Below are 20,460 nucleotides of genomic sequence, written 5' to 3' on the forward strand. Positions count from 1 at the left end.
ATATATATACATATACACACATATGCATACATTCACATGTATATACATATAAACACAAAAATTCACATTATATATATATACATGTATATACATATACACATACATTCACATATATATATATATACATGTATATACATATACACATACATTCACATATATATATATATACATGTATATACATATACACACATACATTCGCATATATATATATATACATGAACATATACACACATATAAGAATATATAAGTTAAGACAAGTTTCATTAAAAAAAAAATATATATATATATAAAACAGCAAATAGAAGACAATAAAAGATAAGAGGCTATCAATGACGCTTGGTCGACCAATTATTTAAATCTTCAGTACTGAGAATCTCTTGCACTACTTTTTGCACATCATTGTTGTGTTTATCCAACAAGGTCTGGTTAAGCTCTCGATTAGCAAATCCCATCTCAATCAGTTTGGTCATAGGTGACTGAGGTTCACGCTGAAAGTGAGGTTTTGGCCATTGCTTCTGTCCATTGTATTCAGTGGCTTCTCGGCTTTTACTTGAATCTGTTTGGTCAGAGTGTTTTGAACAATTACCAATTAGACAAGTGACACAGTCTGTCTCATCAACACCAGTACCATTTCTGTTGCTGTTCACGTTAGTAGCATGCTTCTCACAACCAACAACACTACAAACAGGACAGTACTGTTCTTTGCCATCGTGCTTTCTGGTAGACGGAGACCAGGCAGAATTGGTTGCCATATTAGAGTGTCCTTGTTGAATTACACCATCAACCTGCAGAGAAATAACAAAAATTAATAGCAAGATGTTTTGGGGTTTGTTTTTTTTTTTTGCCACATTTTATTTCTGACATTTCACTTATTTCCATTATTTAGAATGGACAGATAGGTATCCTCATCTTCATCATTGTTTAACGTCCGCTTTCCATGCTAGCATGGGTTGGACAATTTGACTGAGGACTGGCAAACCAGATGGCTGCACCAGGCTCCAATCTTGATCTGGCAGAGTTTCTATAGCTGGATGCCCTTCCTAATGCCAACCACTCCGAGAGTGTAGTGGGTGCTTTTACGTGCCACCAGCACAAAGGCCAGTCAGGCAGTACTGGCAACAGCCACGCTCAAATGGTATTTTTTACGTGTCACCTGCACAGGAGCCAGTCCAGCGGAACTAGCAATGACCTCGCCCGAATGTTTTTTTACGTGCCACCAGCACAAGTGCCAGTAAGGCGTAGCTTATAATTTTAAGCAAATGAAAGGTATGAAAAATTCTTGATTCTGTAATTTGATTATTTGACTATTAGTACATAAAGTATACAAGCGGCCCTCAAAAAACTTTCTGCAATTTAAAGTGAGCCACAATGTAATTCGAGTTGGCCAGGCCTGCTCTCAACACTACTAAAGCCTATATCCAGTCCATGAGCCCTATATTTGACAACTTTAAACAATCACTACACCATGCACTATATATTTGAAAAGCAGCTTTTCTCTCAAACATATATTTTAAGAGATATGACTATATTTCAGATTTTAATATTTCATGAAGAATTTTCTTAATTAGTTCTTCATTTTTCTCTGAAACAGCAAATTTCCTAGTTTGTTAATATTTTCAAGACATTGGAATACAAATATTCAAATGATTATTGCCTAGAATAACAATATAACAATCATTTCTTCCAAAACATAAGTAGGTCTTGAAATGATGAAGGACCTACAATATTTTCTTTCTTCAATTTTTCTTTGAAAGGAGTGATAAAGAAATATGAAACATCTCTGATAACACCGAAATATAATGGTGGTTTCATACACACGAGAGATTGTATGTCATTATTTTGTATCCATTTTTCTATTGCTTCACTTAGGGATGCGTATATATATTTATGTAAATTGAAGGAAAGAAGAAACAGTGATTATGTTGAATAGAGGAGACCTTTAAATGCATCGGCAAATATTTCTCTAGTGCAATGCTCTGCAACCAATATGCCGTGGTGAACTGGTGGGCCACACTATAACCTGAATATAATTGTTTCCCCCTATACTTTTAGATATATTTTTAGTTCAGGTCTGCTGCCAAATTTTAAAATGTATATAAGTCTACCACAAATGCTCTAGTGCAACAAATATGCCTATTTTTTTTCTGTTGTTGTGTGTGAGATAGTAAAGGACTATGCCAACATGGAAAAATGGACATAAAATGTGATTATAAATCCATGTATATATTTGTTTACATATGATCAATGTACATGATAATTGTTTCATCGTTTATATAGATAGATATGTCATGCATGATGAGTGTGTGTGAGTGATATAAAATAGATTTTGTAGTTTTAATAAGTTTTCTAGTTGTTTGTTAAAATACAGTATATTCCACACACATGTAGCTTTAACTCAAATCTTTAGGCAGAATCAGCATAACAATGAGTGGCAAGGCTGACCATTTAAACCAGATTCAACACAGTTTTAGCCAGCCCATTTCATTCAAGATTTAGTTTGACCCAGAGTTATAGTAACTTAAGAGGCAGTTCATAACTGCGAAAGTGAATTTCTTTATCACTTCATCATAATTGCACCCATATGTGTGATGTGTGTATATCTGAATATTTATGTGTATGGATATGAGTGTCTGCACATACATACATGTATGTGTGTGTATATATATATATGTGTGTGTATATATATATATATATACATACACACACATAATGATGCATATGTTTATACATAAGAACTTGATCATTACACTTTCTATTTTTGATGAAGAATTTAAAACGAGTTGAATAAAGAATAATACTTACAGGCTTTGCTTGGAGAGAATAAAATGCATCTTTAGCAGTAGAATATGCATGTACTACTTTTGATGCGACGTGTACTGCCATTGTGGTTAGTGGGTTGGGAAGAAAAATTGGGCTGCAATAATAGAGAGAATGAAACAACTTGCAAGATGTTGAATAACTCAAAAAAAAAAATAATAATAATAATCTTTTCTCCTATAGGCACAAGGCCTGAAATTTTTCAGGGAAGGTGCTAGTCATCAACCCCAGTATTCAACTAGTACTTAATTTATTGACCCTGAAAGGCAAAGTTGACCTCGGCAGAATTTAAAGACAGACAAAATGCTACTAAGCAAAATGACATCTCATTGCCTTAATAATAATAATAAATGTAAATCAGTAGAATAAGAGAAAACAAAGTTTGGTCTGATATGGTCACAGCTGTACGGTTGAAACCAATTAACATACTAAAAATACAGTCCTTTGTGGATTTGTAGACAATGAGAAAGAGAAAATAGAATTTGTAGTATGATGTTCTAGATTTATTCCCCACAAATTCTTTCAACTTAGGCACAAGTTGGTGGGTTAGCAAATTACATCAACTCCAGTGCTCAATTGGTACATTATTTTATTGACCCTGAAAGGACAAAAGGCAAAGTTGTCCTCAGTGGCATTTGAACTCATGGATCTTCATAATGATTTCTAATTTAGGAACAAGACCAACATATAATACAGTTCTATATTTAAGAGATGAAGAATTATGTACATTATTTACATTTCACAAGGATGGTATTCCATTAAGTCCTATAGTGAGCTGGAGAGGTTCATTCATGTAAGCCACTGAGCTGCTTCCTTGTGGATATAATCACTCCATTAGCAGGAAAGTCAACATCATATGTGAAGTATTCCACCCACTTCACAGAATTGATCAAGGATACCCCCATTGAATCCAACCAGATGGTGAGTCTAGATGTGATAAGTCTCTTCACCAAAGTCCCAACTGGTGAAGCACTATCGGTGATTCAAGAAAAACTAGTGACAAATACCCATCTAAAAGAATGCACTAGTATACCAATAAGAAACTTGATGGAAATGTTGACCTTCTGTGTAGAAACTACTTCAGAACGGACACTGATATATATCAACAAGAGGAGGGTTTAGCAATGGGTTCGCCATTATCACTGATATTAGCCAATATATACATGGAATACTTTGAGAATTTGGCTTTAGGATCAACACCACTAAAACCAACACTATGGCTACGATATGTTGATGGCACCTTTATACACTGGCCCCACCAGGAAGATGTCCAAGTGCTGTTAGATCATGTGAACTCAATAAAGCCGTCCATACAGTTCACAATGGAAAAAGACAGTCAGATGGCATTCCTGGACGTATTAATAACATGCACCAAGTATGGTTTCAGGACATCTGTATACCGCAAGCCGACCTTTACTGGACGATACCTCAACTTCAATTCCCACCATCCATACAGTGTAAAGAGAGGGATTGCTCAGTGCCTAAAACATCATGCAAAGAATATAAGTAGCGACTGTGATACACACCACAAAGAAATGACCATGCTCAATAAGGATCTGTTAAACAACAACTACCCCTAAAGTATACTATCCACTCCAATTATAAAGAATAGAGAGGATGAGGCCAATAAACTGTCCACAGTCTGTCTACCCAAAGTGGAAGGCCTCTCCGAAAAGATACAAAAGATATCTGGCCCATATGACATCAGGACAGTATTCAAGAGTAATACAACACTTCTCAGATATCTCCTTCGAGTAAAACCACCAAAAGAAGAGAATTCGACCAAAGCAAAACATGCTGCCCCCTCAAAATAAGGGCAGACGAACATCGCAAAGCTGTGACACAAGGAGATATTGGTAAATCAGGTATAGCTGATCATGTATGGGAAAATGGAGACCACCTCCCCCTGTGGGATGAAGTTAAAATAATAGCCAGAGAACACCACTGGAAACATCAACCTCCTAAGCAGACTGAGTGCGGATATGAGTAGTATATGGGAACTGGTATTAAGGAAAGAAAGGAAAATAGTAGTGGTTAAAAGTGCAAGATTCCAAGTTTGATTCCAAGCAGTGACCTAAATAATAATAATAATATCAAAAAATACCTTAGGAATGAGAACCCAGGTTCGAAATTTCCCCAAGACACCTGATGAAGGCCGGAGGGTGTATCAGCCGAAATGTTGTGTTAACAACAAACAAGATGACAAATATTTGTCAAATGTAAATAATGTAAATAAGGCCAAAATATGTTAAGGAGTATCTGTTAGTCAGTACCTCTGACCCCAGTATTTGACTGGTACTTTATCTTATATGAACAAAATGCAAACTTGTTCACAGTAGGATTTGAACCCAGTAGGTAAAGAGCTGGAATAAATAACACAAAGCATTTTTCTGATACTCTTAACAATTTCGTCAATCCTTTGTATTCATGTCTTAAAAATAGAAGTATAATAGCTCAAAAACGGGAAGTAGAAAACAGCTGACAGAGTTAGTTAGATGAAAAAAGAAAAACTTTCCTATCACATATTATTGTTGAACTTAATTTGGTAGATATTATTTAACAGATCTGACATGCTGAAACAGATTGGACAGTTCAAAAGGATCTGACAAGTCAGAGGATCACATAGAGCTTCAATAGTTTCTATGCCTGGATACTTGTGTTTCTTTTTATGTTTAGTGATAGTGAAATAAAATTTTACATTAACCCCTTACCCAACAATTATTTTGAAAATAAATGTTTTTTAATTGTTTTATTTTACTATGTTTTGAATGGTGATTTCGAGGTATATTTCAAACCTTATTTATTATGAATTTTAATTCAATAATATTGATTTTAAATTACGGCATTGGGCAGAAACGAGTTAACCCGTTTTTAGACGAAGGAACTCGTTTGCTGTCGATTTTGGCAAGTCTATCTTTTGACGAGTTAACTGGCCAGAGATGGAAAAAAACGATTTCAGTCAAAACGCATATATTCGTTTCTGCCAGGTAAGGGGTTAATCTGAGAGGTTACTCTATACTTCTGTAGAGTACATGTTTATTCTTAACAGTGACGAAGTTTCAGTCAGTTAACCCATCATTGGACTGCAGTCTGGTGATGGTTTCAACTGTCCGAAACTTCAAAGTCACTGTCAACAATATTCCTTTTTTATGAACATATATATATATATATTGGCCTGCTCGCTTAGCCAGTGGCGTCATTTGAAGGCAAAACAATGCGAAGCACATTGTGACCAGCGATGTGTAGCAACATCTGATAGCCTGGTCGGTCATGTGATATATATATATATATATATATATATATATATATATATATATATAATATATATATATATATATATAATTCTTGAATCAAAAATCAAAGAGGACACTATATAAGTTAAAGATAACTGTAAACCAGTTATATTTTACATATTTGATGTTTTAACAAGAAGACCCTGCTTTTTCTAATTCAACAAATCTGAGTTTCAGATGAGCTATTGAATTAGTGAAAGTAGAATTTCTTTGCTAAAACGTAACTAAACACACACACACTATGTTCTTTGACAAAGTATTTTAGATGGTCCAACACTACAAACTGGTTTTATTAGCCAGTTGAAAATATGACACATTTCTAATACACATAAGGAAAAATAATTATGATCATCATAAAACCAAATTTTTGCTCCAGCTTTAAGTTTTTGTAGTTAAGTGTGTGTGAGAGAGAAATTCACAGTTGGTTGTCAGGCAGCATCGCCAACAGTTTTCACCCCATCATTAGCACTGCATCTTTGCTCATGGTAAAAATACTCTGTACTATCAAGCTGCAGGTACTTGCCTATATAAACAGTTGCCATAAGGAACATGTTGCTTATCACTAGAAGCAGTAAAAATTTACATGTTTTGCCAGACAGACAAGTTTCCTGTTGTTCTGGGTAAAAGGCACAACAAACAACTCTTGATGTGTTCTTTCACAAAACCCTTAAGATGTGCCTGCAGGGTATTCTGGTGATATCTCTAACTCAATGGGTGATGTATGCATGCCTGCTCATATATAGCATGGGAAAATGCAAGTAAAACAAATGTATATGTATAATTCACAAAGCTTTTGTGTATTGACTAGATGGTGCAGCATGAATTTCTCTGCAAAGTAAGCCAACAAGCAATGGCTGATTCTTAGTCCAAATCATTTTGGTAAAGGTGGTGGGAGTTAGGAGTGATAGAAACATTAGTATTACACACATTTCAACCTGTTAAATTCTGCACAGGAAATAAAAGGCAACTGTAAATTAAGAAATGTGTAAAATAACATCTATTCTTTGTGCTTGTTAACCGAAAATATCAAATGTATACAAAATTTCTTTGAAATGTAGACTTAAATAACAAAACAACTCAAATGAGTTTTTTTCCATTGTTTGGGAGAGACTTAAAATATAGCATTTAAAATAGCAAAATGAATTAGTTTGTGTCACCTAGAAACTTATATAGCAGCAATGACCATATGACAGACTTTTGAAATGTAACTAGAGTAACATTCTTTGTTGGTTATGAATTTTTTTTTTTTTGAGAAATACAAATACCCTCTCATACACACACATACAGTGTAAGTACTATTACAATTTCTTCAAGTTTTCAAGAGTGATAATTTTTATCTATGTGGGTGGGCATGTATGTGCGTGTATTATCCCAGAAGTGCCATATGAGAATAATTAATGAATATATTTAACCATACGACCATTGCCAAAGTTGGAATATGGTTTGTATTATCAACACAACCTGCACAAGTCTCAACAGATGCAGCTCATGGCTGGATACTATACACACATACTTAAAAATCTAAATAAGAAAACACTCATAAATAGATCTAACGTCCTCTGCAAAATTATTTATACACGATGTAGGAGGATACATTATGGAGGCTTTCTTAATGCAAACAATTTTTATAGCTTGGAGCTTTGTAAAAGCAGCAGCTTCATTTACATATGTTGACCATGAAGATTTTTACATTATTTACATTCGACGGATGTTTGTTGTTAACACAACGTTTTGGCTGATATACCCTCCAGCCTTCTTCAGGTGTCTTGGGAAATTTTGAACCCGAGTTCTCATTTCCTAAGGTATTTTTCGATATTATTATTATTGTTCAGGTCACTGCTTGGAATCGAACTCGGAATCAGTAGCCCGCGCTCTTAGCTACTATGCCATATGCCCGTGGGCATACAAGATTTGCCTATGGGCATATGGCGTATTGGTTAAGAGCGCGGGCTACTAACCCCAAGATTCTGGGTTCAATTCCCAGCAGTAACCTGCACATTAACAATATCGAAAAATACCTTAGGAATGAGAACCTAGGTTTGAAATTTCTCCCAAGACACCTGAAGAAAGCTGGAGGGTATATCAGCCAAAACGTTGTGTTAACAATAAAGAAGATGAGAACAAATATCCGTCAAATGTAAATAATGTACATAATTCCTCATCTCTTAAATATGGAAATGAAGAAGTTTGTTTGAAATTGCCAAGCAGGCATCAACATTTGAAGTGCAATGAAGCCAGAAAAATGAAGAACACATGAAACCAAATTTTAAATTTACAGCCATGTTTGGAACATAGGCCTGAATTTTAGAATTTTAGAATTAGAATCTTTATATTAAATGCCTATGGTTATATTAAAAGCAAGCAATATTTGGTCTAGAACTATATTTTTGATTTTGCCTATTTTTTCTTCTAGATATTGGACCATCAGAGCAGTTATTAGGTAAGTATATCTCTACGTTGTATAAATTTGAATCGAATTGTACTTGGGCATAACAATTTTAATTTATAAAAAAACGTTCCAAACTTTTGGCCACAACTGTATGTGATTAATATTAGAAATGTAGAGAGATTTTGGAAAATTCTTGTAGTTTTAACAGTATAACAAGGAGGTACATAGACATGAAAATCTAAACTCAGAAGTAGGAATTTTCTAAATAAAAATTATAATCATAATTTCAACACATACTTGAAAGAAGTATTTCCAATTTATCTCACACAAACACATACAAAGGTGGACTAATTTTCACTAACTGCTATTATAATTTACTTCATATATAAGTGGTTAACTCCAAGTTCTACAAAACAAGAACTAGAAAGGAATTTCAAGAAGAAAACTCTGGACAAAAGGCATAATGTGTTTAGCCCACAATCATAATAAAGAATTGGTGTAAGTAAAGTTGGTGATAATAATGATGAGTTATTAATGAAACTCCTGTAAAAATCACAACCTAGAAATTCTTAATATATATCCATAACCAAAACACATTTTAAAAGGGAATAAAACTTTATTCAGATATTTTTAGGGCTTTTTCTTTACAGCTTAAAATAAGAAGAGACAGGTTTGTTTTATAGTAAATTCTAACAATATATATCTTTACTTCCAAAAGACTGCATAGTAAAAATAGATTAATGAATTAACAGTTTACATAAAACATACTTGGTGATGGGGATCATGTCTTATTTTACACTTGTTCTTATAAAATGTGTATTTTAAATGTCTAACATGATTCATCCAAGATATAATTGTTTCAGTTCCAACACACAATATCCAATCAAATCATCTAACATGTACAACTTCAAAACAAATTAAAAGTTATGTGAGTATCATTCAAGAGAATACCAAGAAATTAAAAACCTCTTAAATCCTGCTACTAATTTATTGATAGTTTCAAATTTCTAAGCTTTTTTTTTTTCTATGTCTTTTCAGAAATGTATACTGAACATCAGAGTGGTAGTTTCTAGTGTATAACTAGCTAAATGTAATGAAAGGAAGAAAATTTTAAAAATTGAAAGCAAACTCACTGAAATCATGAAGTGCAAAGAAAGAAAATATTGAATCAAGGGATTCCAAATATTTCTTCTGAACTTGAATCGAGATTTTGCAAGGTTTGTGTCTATTGGGGAGGTGCAGGAAACACTAAAGTTTATTTTTATTGAGCTAACAAAAAGATCAATAAAGCAAGCTATACAATTACTTTTCTTTCGGCTATTCAGAAACATTCCTATCAACCCACATCACCTTGTCAGCATTAGCATTGATAAGTTTCTTTTCTAGGTACAAGGAGTTAGTTGAATACATTGACTCCCAATACTTGACTGACAAGTGAAGTTGACATTAGCAGGATTTGAACTCAGAAAGTAAGAGAGCCAGAACATAATAACACAAGACAATCCAATACTAACCAAAACATAATTAGTCAAAAATTTCTCAAGCCATCATACATAATATTACGAAAAGCGTTAGAGATACCAATCATAAAATTATAGAGTGCATATCACTCTATATTCTATTTAGTTACCATCAACAATTTCAAAAGCAGTTCTTTATAAATCTACAAGAAAGTTTAAACAAAGAAAAATTGGTTACTTAGAAATAAAACAAACTAGAAACAAGAACTTAAAGAACATAGCGAGCAGACCCATAAGACCATGACTATGTTTTTAAAAAAATCTAACGCAATTTCATTGATCAAGAAATTAGGCCAGCTCAATTCAAACTGACATGAACTCTGAGAGACTTCCATGTAAAAACAGTTCAATTTTTTTTACTGTTGGTTTAACTTAAAGAAATTAAATTAATTAGATCTACAAGAATTATGGTTACTTGCTTGATAACCTTGTTACTGACAAAGGTAGAGATAGAGAGGGTTAGAAATACTTAAATGTCACACCATGCCTGAGGCATTTGAATTAACATGTACAATATATATAGAGAGAGAGATATCTGAAATTACTCAAGCTGACAGAAATGGAAACCAAATCCTCAAATTACATGTTATCTTAAAAGGAAGATATACTGCAGTTTTGGACATGTTATGCACAAAAAAAAAATAAATAAGAGGATCATGGTTAAAATGTCATTGATCATAAGAATATTCAATCAGAATCTATAATTCTCACACAGAGCCTCAGATATAAACTTGAACTCAAACTAGATATTAACCAACAATTGCACACAAAAGACAGTTTCTACAATTGTGTTTTGGGATTATAAATCACATCTAATAATTATTATCAAAATGATTGTCATTGATAAGATAAGGTTTTTATATATGCATATAAAAATCATGTAAATATATATATGAAGGCACATTGGAAGAAACATCAGAGCCTTCTGTTTTTCCTGTTTATGTTAGAATTTTCATATACAAAAAGAACCTGGGGATGTCAAGACATTAAGAAATACTTTTTGCCAGTATTTAAATAATTAAGAGTCACAGTCTCTGCTAATTCTATTTAAGAGTATACTTCTAGACTTCATCTAAAACAATTTTGAGGTTATGACAAACAGGTCTAACAAAAAAAAGTTTTCTAAAAAAAGCAAAAGGATAAGAATTCCACCTTAGCTGAGGTTTATCCAGTTTTAATTTTTTAAAAAAATTATTTTAGTGTAAAGCTAGTATTTTGTTGTATTGAATTCCTATCCTACAGTGTTACATAAAAATTGATATTGGCTATTAAACAGAAGACGATACATGCATACATTAATTATACCCAAACATTACTATTCAAAATACAAGTGTGCACATATACACTCACACATACATATATGTGTGTGTGTGTGTGTGTGCGTGCATGTGTGTGTATTATTACATAAGGTTTCTAAAGAATAAGACTACACCTATAAAAGTTGAAATGTTTCAAATGCTAAAGATGGCTTTTTTTGCTATGCAAACACACAGACAGACACACACACACACAGAATAAATGAAGAGAATTATTTGCCCTTCAAATGACATGATGTCTACCTTGAAGCTAATGTATCCCTGTGTAAAGGATCTTCTCTGTCGGCAGCAATTGCTGCATTAATGTCGCATGGGCCTGTTGTAGGCTGTTCCGGCGGCATGGCACAGTGGCCCAATTCAGCAGGTGCACCGGCAGATTGTTGTTGTGGCTGCTGCTGCTGTTGCTGTGCTGCTGGTTGCTGTTGTGGCTGCTGCTGCTGCTGTTGTTGATGCTCCCGCATCTGCTGTTGCTGCTGATCCCGTTGCTGTTGTTGTTGTTGCTGGTGATGTTCCCGCTGCTGTTGTTGGTGGAGGTGTTGGTGGTGCTGCTGTTGGTGGTGGTAGTGATGGTGGGCTCTCCTGTTAGAAGTGGTCTCAACACAGTCCCCAGCTGCAGCAGCACCTGCAGCTGAAATGCCTGAATGAGCAAGCAATGGCTGCATAACATTGTCACCGCTCGGAGAGGAGGCAGCTGCTTTGCCGCCTGCTGCAGCTTCCACTTCTTTATTGCAGTCTGTATTTGCCAATGTTGGGTGCAAAAGAGGCGGAGGAAAGTTAACATCAGCACAGGTCATCAGTTCATCCACAGATGCTGCAGATGCTGAAATAATAATAAGAGAAAGCCATTGCAATTACAATAGCTAGTATTAAATGTAAACAAAACAAAGAATTTACATTAAATTTTCAAAAAATAACACCATCAATAACAAGGGTAAAATCTCCCTTTGGTCATGAATGACCATGGGATCAAACCCAGAAAGTTACATCGTTTATGGAAGACCAACAGTCGCCTGTGCATACCAGACTTCCCTCTCCATGCCACTGATGTTATTCAAAGGAAAGGCAAAGGTCAATACAGCTTGGCATCAGTAATGTCACAACTCATTTCTACAGCTGAGCTCAAGAACACAACACACAGCCTAGTCTGGGAATCAAACTCACTACCTCATGGTTGTGAGCCCAATGATCTAACCACTGAACCATGCGCCTTCACATCAATAACTAACATTAGTTATAAGTAAGCTGGAAACAAATATCATAAGACAATGTAACCCACATTGTATGTAACAGCACTGTAAAGTCGACAATAGTATTTCATAAGATTATAGATCCACTACCTGTGAATATAGTTTAGTTCAGTGGAAGTGGAGGGTTTTAGCCGGTCTCTGTTTCTCTTTTTTTTTTTATTGGTTTAGTCTGAAGGGGCAATGTGTGTGTGTGTGTGTAGGTATGTGTACCTATAGCTTGTACAGGCTCTCCAAGACCAGTGAGATTGACACAATGTTCCTCTTGAACAATCAATAACAGACAAGACAACATGTGCAAGGAGAGAATTCCAGTGGACCAACATTCAGATAGAATGTGTAAGTTAGTGTGGGGGCCTGGATGATGAATGCAATAGTGAATGGCAAGGTCGAGAAGCGAGTCAGGAGTTTCGCAGTAAATGTAACATGAGGTCAGCCCGCCCCAACAAACAGCAGCCATTGTAGAAGTAGGAAAAGCTAAAAGAGGAGACTAAAAGACTGTGGATCAGAAGTTGGAGTGTAATAGTGAGCAACTTCACATTAATCAGTCAAGTGGCCTTTCTATGAATATGGTCAAAGATGTTTGTGTAAAACAGCACCATCTATTGAAAGTCTTAGTTGAACTTTGTAGAGAATTGGTACAAGTTGAGTGCTAAATTAATTTTGGGCTGAGAAGGAAGGCCTTTTTCTTTTTTTTTTTTTGTGAGAATGTTTTTTATATTGAGGGTGTGCGTATGCCAGGAGAGATCCTCAGTCACAGTGAGGACTATTCTTTGTATTGATTTGAAGGTTCTAGTAACCTGCTGTTCCATGTTTAGGAGAAGTGAGGTACAACAATGTTTCCTAGAAATGTTTAGTGCATTGTGTCTTTATACTGCAGAAGGAGCCAAGATTGGTATAAACCCACTGAAGATGTTTTGAAGTATCTGTTCATGGACTGAGAACAAATTTGGTGTGAGGGGATAGGATGCAAGTAATGATATTTGGGTGCAGCAGATCATGAGGTAAGATTAGTATCATCTGCATAGAAATGGATGTCATGCTGATATTAAGATATTTGATGAATAAAAAGCAAATCTTAGAGGATGCCAGAGTTAATAGATTGTAGGCTTGAGAGAGCTTCCTCAGCATGTGCTGACACATTGTAGTCATAGATGGGCAGCTTTGTTAGTTTTTTCTGTGCCAGACATGATCAAAAGCCTTGTTGATGTTGAGGGCACTGTAACTACTTTCACCAAACACCTTGAAGTTGAGAGAGCCTACAGGTGACACTGGAGAGAACTCTTCAATGGATCTGATTTTATGAAAGGTGTACTGGTGGTCACTAAGGAGAGAGGGTGATTTAAGATGTTAGAGAAGATTGTTGTTAATGGATCTCTTTCATCTTTGAGATACTGAAATGGTGTGCAAATACTTTGATAGATCTTGTAGAGAGTGAGATTGAAATGTTTGGTTAGTAGCATGCATTGTACGGAACAGTGTCAAGTTCAGTGGACTTGTTAGTTTGAAGGAAGTGGAGTTGCTTTTGCATTTGGCATGTGGCCTGATAGAGTAGAAAGGGATTTTTTGACTATATGCAATTATCATCATCATTTAACGTCCGTTTTCCATGCTACCATGGGTTGGACAGTTCGACTGGGGTCTGGAAGCCATGGAGGCTGCACCAGGCTCTAGTCTGATTTGGCAGTGTTTCTACAGCTGGATGCCCTTCCTAACACCAACCACTCCGTGAGTGTAGCAATGTGGAGTCAAATACAAAGCATGCAGTAGATGTGGAAGTTTCCTCCACTGAAGTACTTCTTACAGAACTCTTGTGAATATCAAGTTTTTTCAAATAACCCAGTGGATTATTCGACACTCAATAAAACAGAATTCTAGGTGTTAAAATATCTGAGAAGTGTTGGAACTTACCAGGTGAATGTTCAGTGTTGTTATTGCTAACTATGGTGTTATGGTTATTGTCCACTTGTCCAAGCTCTGTATCCAAGTGAGGTTCACTTGACCCAGCACCTTCCGATGTTCTTGGCTGCAAGGGTTTCATTGGATCGAAACAGTCTGGTAGTGGTACGATGTAGAAGTCGCTGTCACTTTGACTCAATTCATCATCACTCAGGGTATCAAGTGATTCTACATCAGCTTCCAAATCTAAAGAATTTTTTTTCATAAAAAAATTTCATTTTATATTTTTATTGTTTATATCTTTAAAACTAAAAGAAAAAAAGCCCCATTAGAGTAAAAAGAAAAGATATAGAAATAAACTTTTATATTTCAGAGTTATACTTTGTTTGCAAGTGACCCGATTTGAGATTGTGTGGTGACAGCAACATCATGATGCAGTCATGACAACCATCTACAACAAAGACACACATACACACGTGTACACACACACACACACACACCAATTTGCTTTCGTTTTATTTCTTGTTGATAGATACACAATAAAACTTTGATATTTTATGGTGTATAATACTAACTGATCACTGACAATCCCTCTGCATAAATTTATACAGAATGGCCATGTAGTTAAAAGTTTTCTATGCATCTACATAATTCTGTGTTCAATCCCGTTATGCAACACACCTTCTGCAAAGTGTTTCCTATTACAAACATTGGAATTACAAACCAATACTTTGTGAGTAGAATTTGATTGACAGAAAAAAGACCATCCCACACACAGAGTTTGTGTGTGTATATGCACATACATTTACACTGCTATTGTATTTATGTTAGATAACTTTATATCCTGTAACTATGAGGTTAGGCAAAGAGATTAATAAAATAAGTACCCAGCTGAAATAAATGACTGCATATGTGTGTATACATGCTTATATATATATATATATATAAATGATGCTGTGCAATGAAACTGAACTCAGAACCATGTGATTGCAAATTGAATTTCTTAACCACAAGGCCATTAAACCAATAAACAAAAAGAACAGGACATGACAAATTTCATTGGCAAAGTTACTAAAACCCATTTTAGGAAACCAAACAGAAAAAAAACTAAAATAAAATAGGCTCAGTATATAAAGTTAATTCTGTACAACAGATAAGGGAAGGAAAAAGAAATACAAAACAAAACTGCAAAATATCATTGGAAAAACCACACATACATGCTTGCTTATAGTTGAGGTAGAAAATAGAAAAATGTTTTGCACATGCACTTACATGTATGTGTCTTCAGCTCTACCTTTAGTAATTAGTCAGGAGATGAAGGACAGCAGCCATGATTTATCAAGGCTACTGTCCTTTAATGTTACTATCCTATGTCCAGACTAGCAACATTGGTACTTCTAATACTATATTTATTTCTTTATTGCCCAAAGTATGGGGAGGGGGCTAAACATAGAGGGGACAAACAAGGACAAAGAGATTAAGTCAATTACATCGACCCAGTGTGTAACTGGTACTTATTTAATCAACTCTGAAAGGATGAAAGACAAAGTCGACCTCAGCAGAATTTGAACTCAGAACATAACAGCAAACGAAATACCACTAAGCATTTCGTCTGGTGTGCTAACGATTCTGCCAGCTCACCGCCTTTAATACTTCTAAAACTATATTGTGCATCCAAGGTGGTGGTATTAAACCAGGCAGCATGTTAGCCCTACCATTAAATGTTTATGTGTGTGTATACACATGTGAGCATGAGCACATGAATAGAATATATATGAAAATGGTTTACATGCAACCATCAGGTGACTAATAATCAAGAAAGTGTGTTTGGAATTATTGAATTTCTACTTCTAAAGTGTGTGTATTATATTATATACATATACACAGTGTTCCAAGTTACTCAAATAATGGACCAACATACTCACTGAATTAAGTGGCTAAATATTCCCCAGCCCCTTCTTGACATAATGCTTGGAAAGAATCAGCTTGACACAGACTGCAGTGAAGCTGGGCCACTGAATTACAAGTAGAGTTTCATCTGTCTACCCAATTTCACTTACAAACCTCGGGTCATGCCATTGCAAGGATATAGTAGCAGGCACTTATGATGCAGTGGAATCAAATTGGGACCTTATGATTGTAGGGTACACATTTGATAATGGGTTTGCTCAATCATAGGTCAATTGGAGCTAAACTACAGCAACAACACACACACACAGATATACAGACAATGCAATCTATAATGCAACATCAATCCACCTACCTCTTTTAGGGTAGAAACTACCAAAGTTTTGTGCCCAATCTTTTGCAAAAGGATTGTAGTCTGTATCAAGTTCATCAGGCAACAATGCCACGCTGCTACTACTGCTGCTGCTGTTGGAAACTGTAAGCTGGTCCATATCAGGGGTAGGTGACTTGGGAGGGCTCACATCTGTCACAGGTGCACATAACATTCAATAAACCAGGCAAACCACAGAAAAGCAAATTAACATCACAGAATAAAATAAAATAGCATATATTAAAAAATTATTTTATGGCTGTTTCTTCATGCTTGCACGAGTCAAATGTGTCTAGTTCAGCCATATTTCCGTTCATTTCAATCCTTGCTGATCTTGTAAGACCCAGAATCCAAAAATTTAAATTCATCACGTTTTATATCTTCTGAAGCCTACTTCTACCACTGTCAGCATATAACACTCTTTTGTCCAGTACTTACAAGAAATTTGCATCATGGATACACACAAGCACAACTGGTTCAGTCCTGTGTATATCGGCAGAAGCTATAACTGCATCACCAATCCACCAGCCTGCTATTGTGCCCTGCATGCAAGCTGACATTACACATTAAATGAATCATATGTGGTCCATCTGTTAGGCTCTACAGACCCTCCACATATAATGTCAGTGGTCTATAGAAACACATTCTTTACACATGCTTTATACAGTCTAACTTTCACAGAGGAAAATCAATGCCAACAGAAGTAATAAGAAAAAAAACTTCCATCCTGCCACTTCATTTTTTTTTTTTTGCTCTAGCTTTACACAATTAATATAACCATGTCCAATACTAATTAGATCATCTAGATAATAGAAATTATTTACTACATCTAATGAGCCAGCTCAGCTGTTCATGGATTTCAATTCATAAAGTATTCCTATTGCCAACTATTCCTGTAAATATAGCATATTTGAAGTTTTGGTTCTACCAGAGATCTCTCTACCTCTTTTATCCATTTTTGTGCAAGAAAAAAAAATTATAAACATTAAACAATACAACAAGGGAAAGCTGGCTTCAGTTAAATTTGGTATGAAATAGTTTTTGGTTAGAAAAAGTCTATCCACTTTACTTCATATAGACAGCTTTAATTACATACATTTTGATTCCTGGCAGATTATAAAAGACAAAGTGACACAGCCAGCACAAAAATAGCAAAAATATTCATAAATTTATTCTATTATGCCTATGAAAGAAACAATCCAAATGCTGGCAACAACTGTAGAGTAGATGTAAGTTTTTTATATCAGGTGATCCTAAATTTCTACTCATTTTACACTCTGTAAGAAAAAAAAAATCCAATTTGGCTATTTAAGGTACATCATCATTTAACGTCCGTTTTCATGCTAGCATGGGTTGGATGGCTCGACCGGGGTCTGGGAAACCAGGAGGCTGCACTAGGCTCCAGTCTGATCAGGCAGTGTTTCTATAGCTGGATGCCCTTCCTAACGCCAACCACTCCATGTATGTAGTGGGTGCTTTTTACGTGCCGCAAGCACAGGGGCCAGAGGAGGCTGGCAACAGCCACGATCAGTTGGTGCTTTTTACATGCCAGCCAAGGTGATGCTGGCATCGGCCACATTCAATTTTTATAAATGCTGTTGTAGCTGTACCCAATAGCATAGCTACAACATGTAGTGACCCTCAGCATTATACCAACAATATGCTTCTATATGAAACCATATATGGTTTCATATAACAAGGTAATATGACCAGATGAGTATAAGATCTGACACTTGCTGTGATAATAGTGATACTATTTCAACTGCCAAGAATGGACTATATCTTAGGTACAGTTTGTTTTCAAGTATATCCTATAAATACCATTTACAACAAATAAAACATAGCTGTTCAATAACTCTAGCACAATAGAAGCAATCCTTACTGTTTTAATCTAACATTTACAAAAGGGACTGAAGAGATTTTAGTTAATAGCTCCAAGAATGGAATTATAAACTAGTAACAAACAAATTAGTAGCACACCAACATTTGAACAGGTTTCCAAATCTCTTGCAATAAAAAAAAAATAGCAAAACAAGAAAAAAAAACCCATTATCCTACTTTGGATACATGGCAATAATTCAGTTAAAATTGCTGTGCAAGCAGTGAAGGGAATTGTTTTACAGGTATGTCCAAGATGAAGGGAGAGAATGACACTGTGGATATGAGAATGCAGAAAAACCTTTTTCTGTATTTCACTATCTTAGCAAGACAGTCAGTAAGAGAAAATAAAAGAACAGAGTTAATTTTTTTTTAATGTAATTTTGCATCCAATTTTCCATTGTGATAAGGAATATCTGTATCAGAGAATACAAGCACTTGTAATAGTTGAGCTGTGTGAAATGGCCCGAGTTTCATTTTGACTGATTAAATGATAATAGGAATTGTTTTATCAAAGGGCAAACTATCCATCCATTGGAATTACATTAAATCAAAATATATGATCTCCCCTTACACCCTAGACTAAATCAGTGATAAAGTACAATTTATGTGTAGCTTACCTAATGGTGTATTATTTGGGGTGGCTGTGTGAGAAGCCTTTGGTGTAGACCGGCTGTGCATATTCAAATTCTCAAAAGACAGTAGGTCTTGCCCCAAATGGCAATTAACACTTGGTGATTCCATCGTCAACTTAGCCATAGCACCTGCCACAACAGAGTTTAATACTTCAACATTGTCACCTTTCTTGGTCATGGTGGCACTGGTTGGTGCTGACTCCTCCTCTATCTGCTTCTCAGCAGCTGGCACACTTGCACCATCAACACATGCTGATTGGCTTTTTTCACTCCCAGGATAATCACCAAGTTCCTGTGAAACAATAATTCATGAAAAATATAATTTAACAGAGATAATTTTTGTGAAGGCAGAGTATAATTAATTAAATCAATAAACAGTGGTAGTAATTTCATCAACCATAGACAAATAAAAGGCAAAATTGACCACAAAAGATAGAGGACAAAATTACATTTATACTAGTTCACAGCCTTTTAATAAAATATAAAGACAAATTTCAAAAACAAAAATAAGTTGCTTTTTTTTCTATGAATAGTATAAAGCGTAAAGACCCCTTTCGGTCATGAATGACCATGGGATTGCAGCTAGAAAGTTCCCTCCAAGGCACAAGTCCAGGCAAGGTTGTTTATGGAAGACCAGCAGTCACCCATGCATACCAGCCTTGCCTCTCCAGGCCACTGATATTATCTGAGCGAAAGGCAAAAGTCGATACAGCTTGGCACCAGTGATGTAACAACTCATTTCTGCAGCTGAGTGAATTGGAGTAATGTGAAATAAAGTGTCTTGCTCAAGAACGCAACACACAGCCCAGTCTGGGAATCGAACTCACTACCTCATGATTGTGAGCCTGACACTCTAACCAGAGTTATGCACCTTCATATGAATAGCTTTTGATTTTTCTATGAATAGTATATAAAATACAAAAAGAAAAAATCTGATCCATTTAAAAATTAAGACCTGAAATCAGATTTGATATGTAAGCAACATTTATGAAAATAAAACATTTTGCTGTTGTACACATTTCCTAATTTGTCAGATAATGGACCGAAACAATGATGACGATATCTGAATATTGACGTAAGAACATAAATAGCAGGTAGAGATTAGCTTGGTGCTTGCATCAAACAAATACAAAACTGCAACTCATTCATTCAAGACACTGACTAAAAGAAAAATTTAAAAGTAGCCTTTGA

The 20,460-nt window shown here is 35.3% G+C and overlaps 1 protein-coding gene across 3 annotated transcripts in view; it reads right to left on the bottom strand.

Moving 5' to 3' along the window:
* Window positions 1-258: 258 nt before the first annotated feature.
* LOC115209881 (next to BRCA1 gene 1 protein) overlaps window positions 259-20,460 on the bottom strand; it is a 68,722-nt gene continuing 48,520 nt past the window's right edge. Inside the window, exons 14-20 of one of the 3 annotated variants that reach the window (XM_036501034.1) lie at window positions 19,255-19,561; window positions 16,742-16,909; window positions 14,491-14,724; window positions 11,579-12,155; window positions 2,803-2,914; window positions 722-785; window positions 259-673 (exon numbers count right to left, since the gene is read on the bottom strand). In XM_036501034.1, the coding sequence (XP_036356927.1) occupies window positions 327-673; window positions 722-785; window positions 2,803-2,914; window positions 11,579-12,155; window positions 14,491-14,724; window positions 16,742-16,909; window positions 19,255-19,561 (1,809 nt within the window). In that variant the 3' untranslated portion in view covers window positions 259-326. Of the gene's footprint in view, window positions 786-2,802; window positions 2,915-11,578; window positions 12,156-14,490; window positions 14,725-16,741; window positions 16,910-19,254; window positions 19,562-20,460 lie in introns of all 3 variants that reach the window. The other 2 variants (XM_029778460.2, XM_029778461.2) reach the window with 2 other exon arrangements.

Source organism: Octopus sinensis, linkage group LG3, assembly GCF_006345805.1.
Source record: "Octopus sinensis linkage group LG3, ASM634580v1, whole genome shotgun sequence".
Classification (NCBI taxonomy): domain Eukaryota; kingdom Metazoa; phylum Mollusca; class Cephalopoda; order Octopoda; family Octopodidae; genus Octopus; species Octopus sinensis.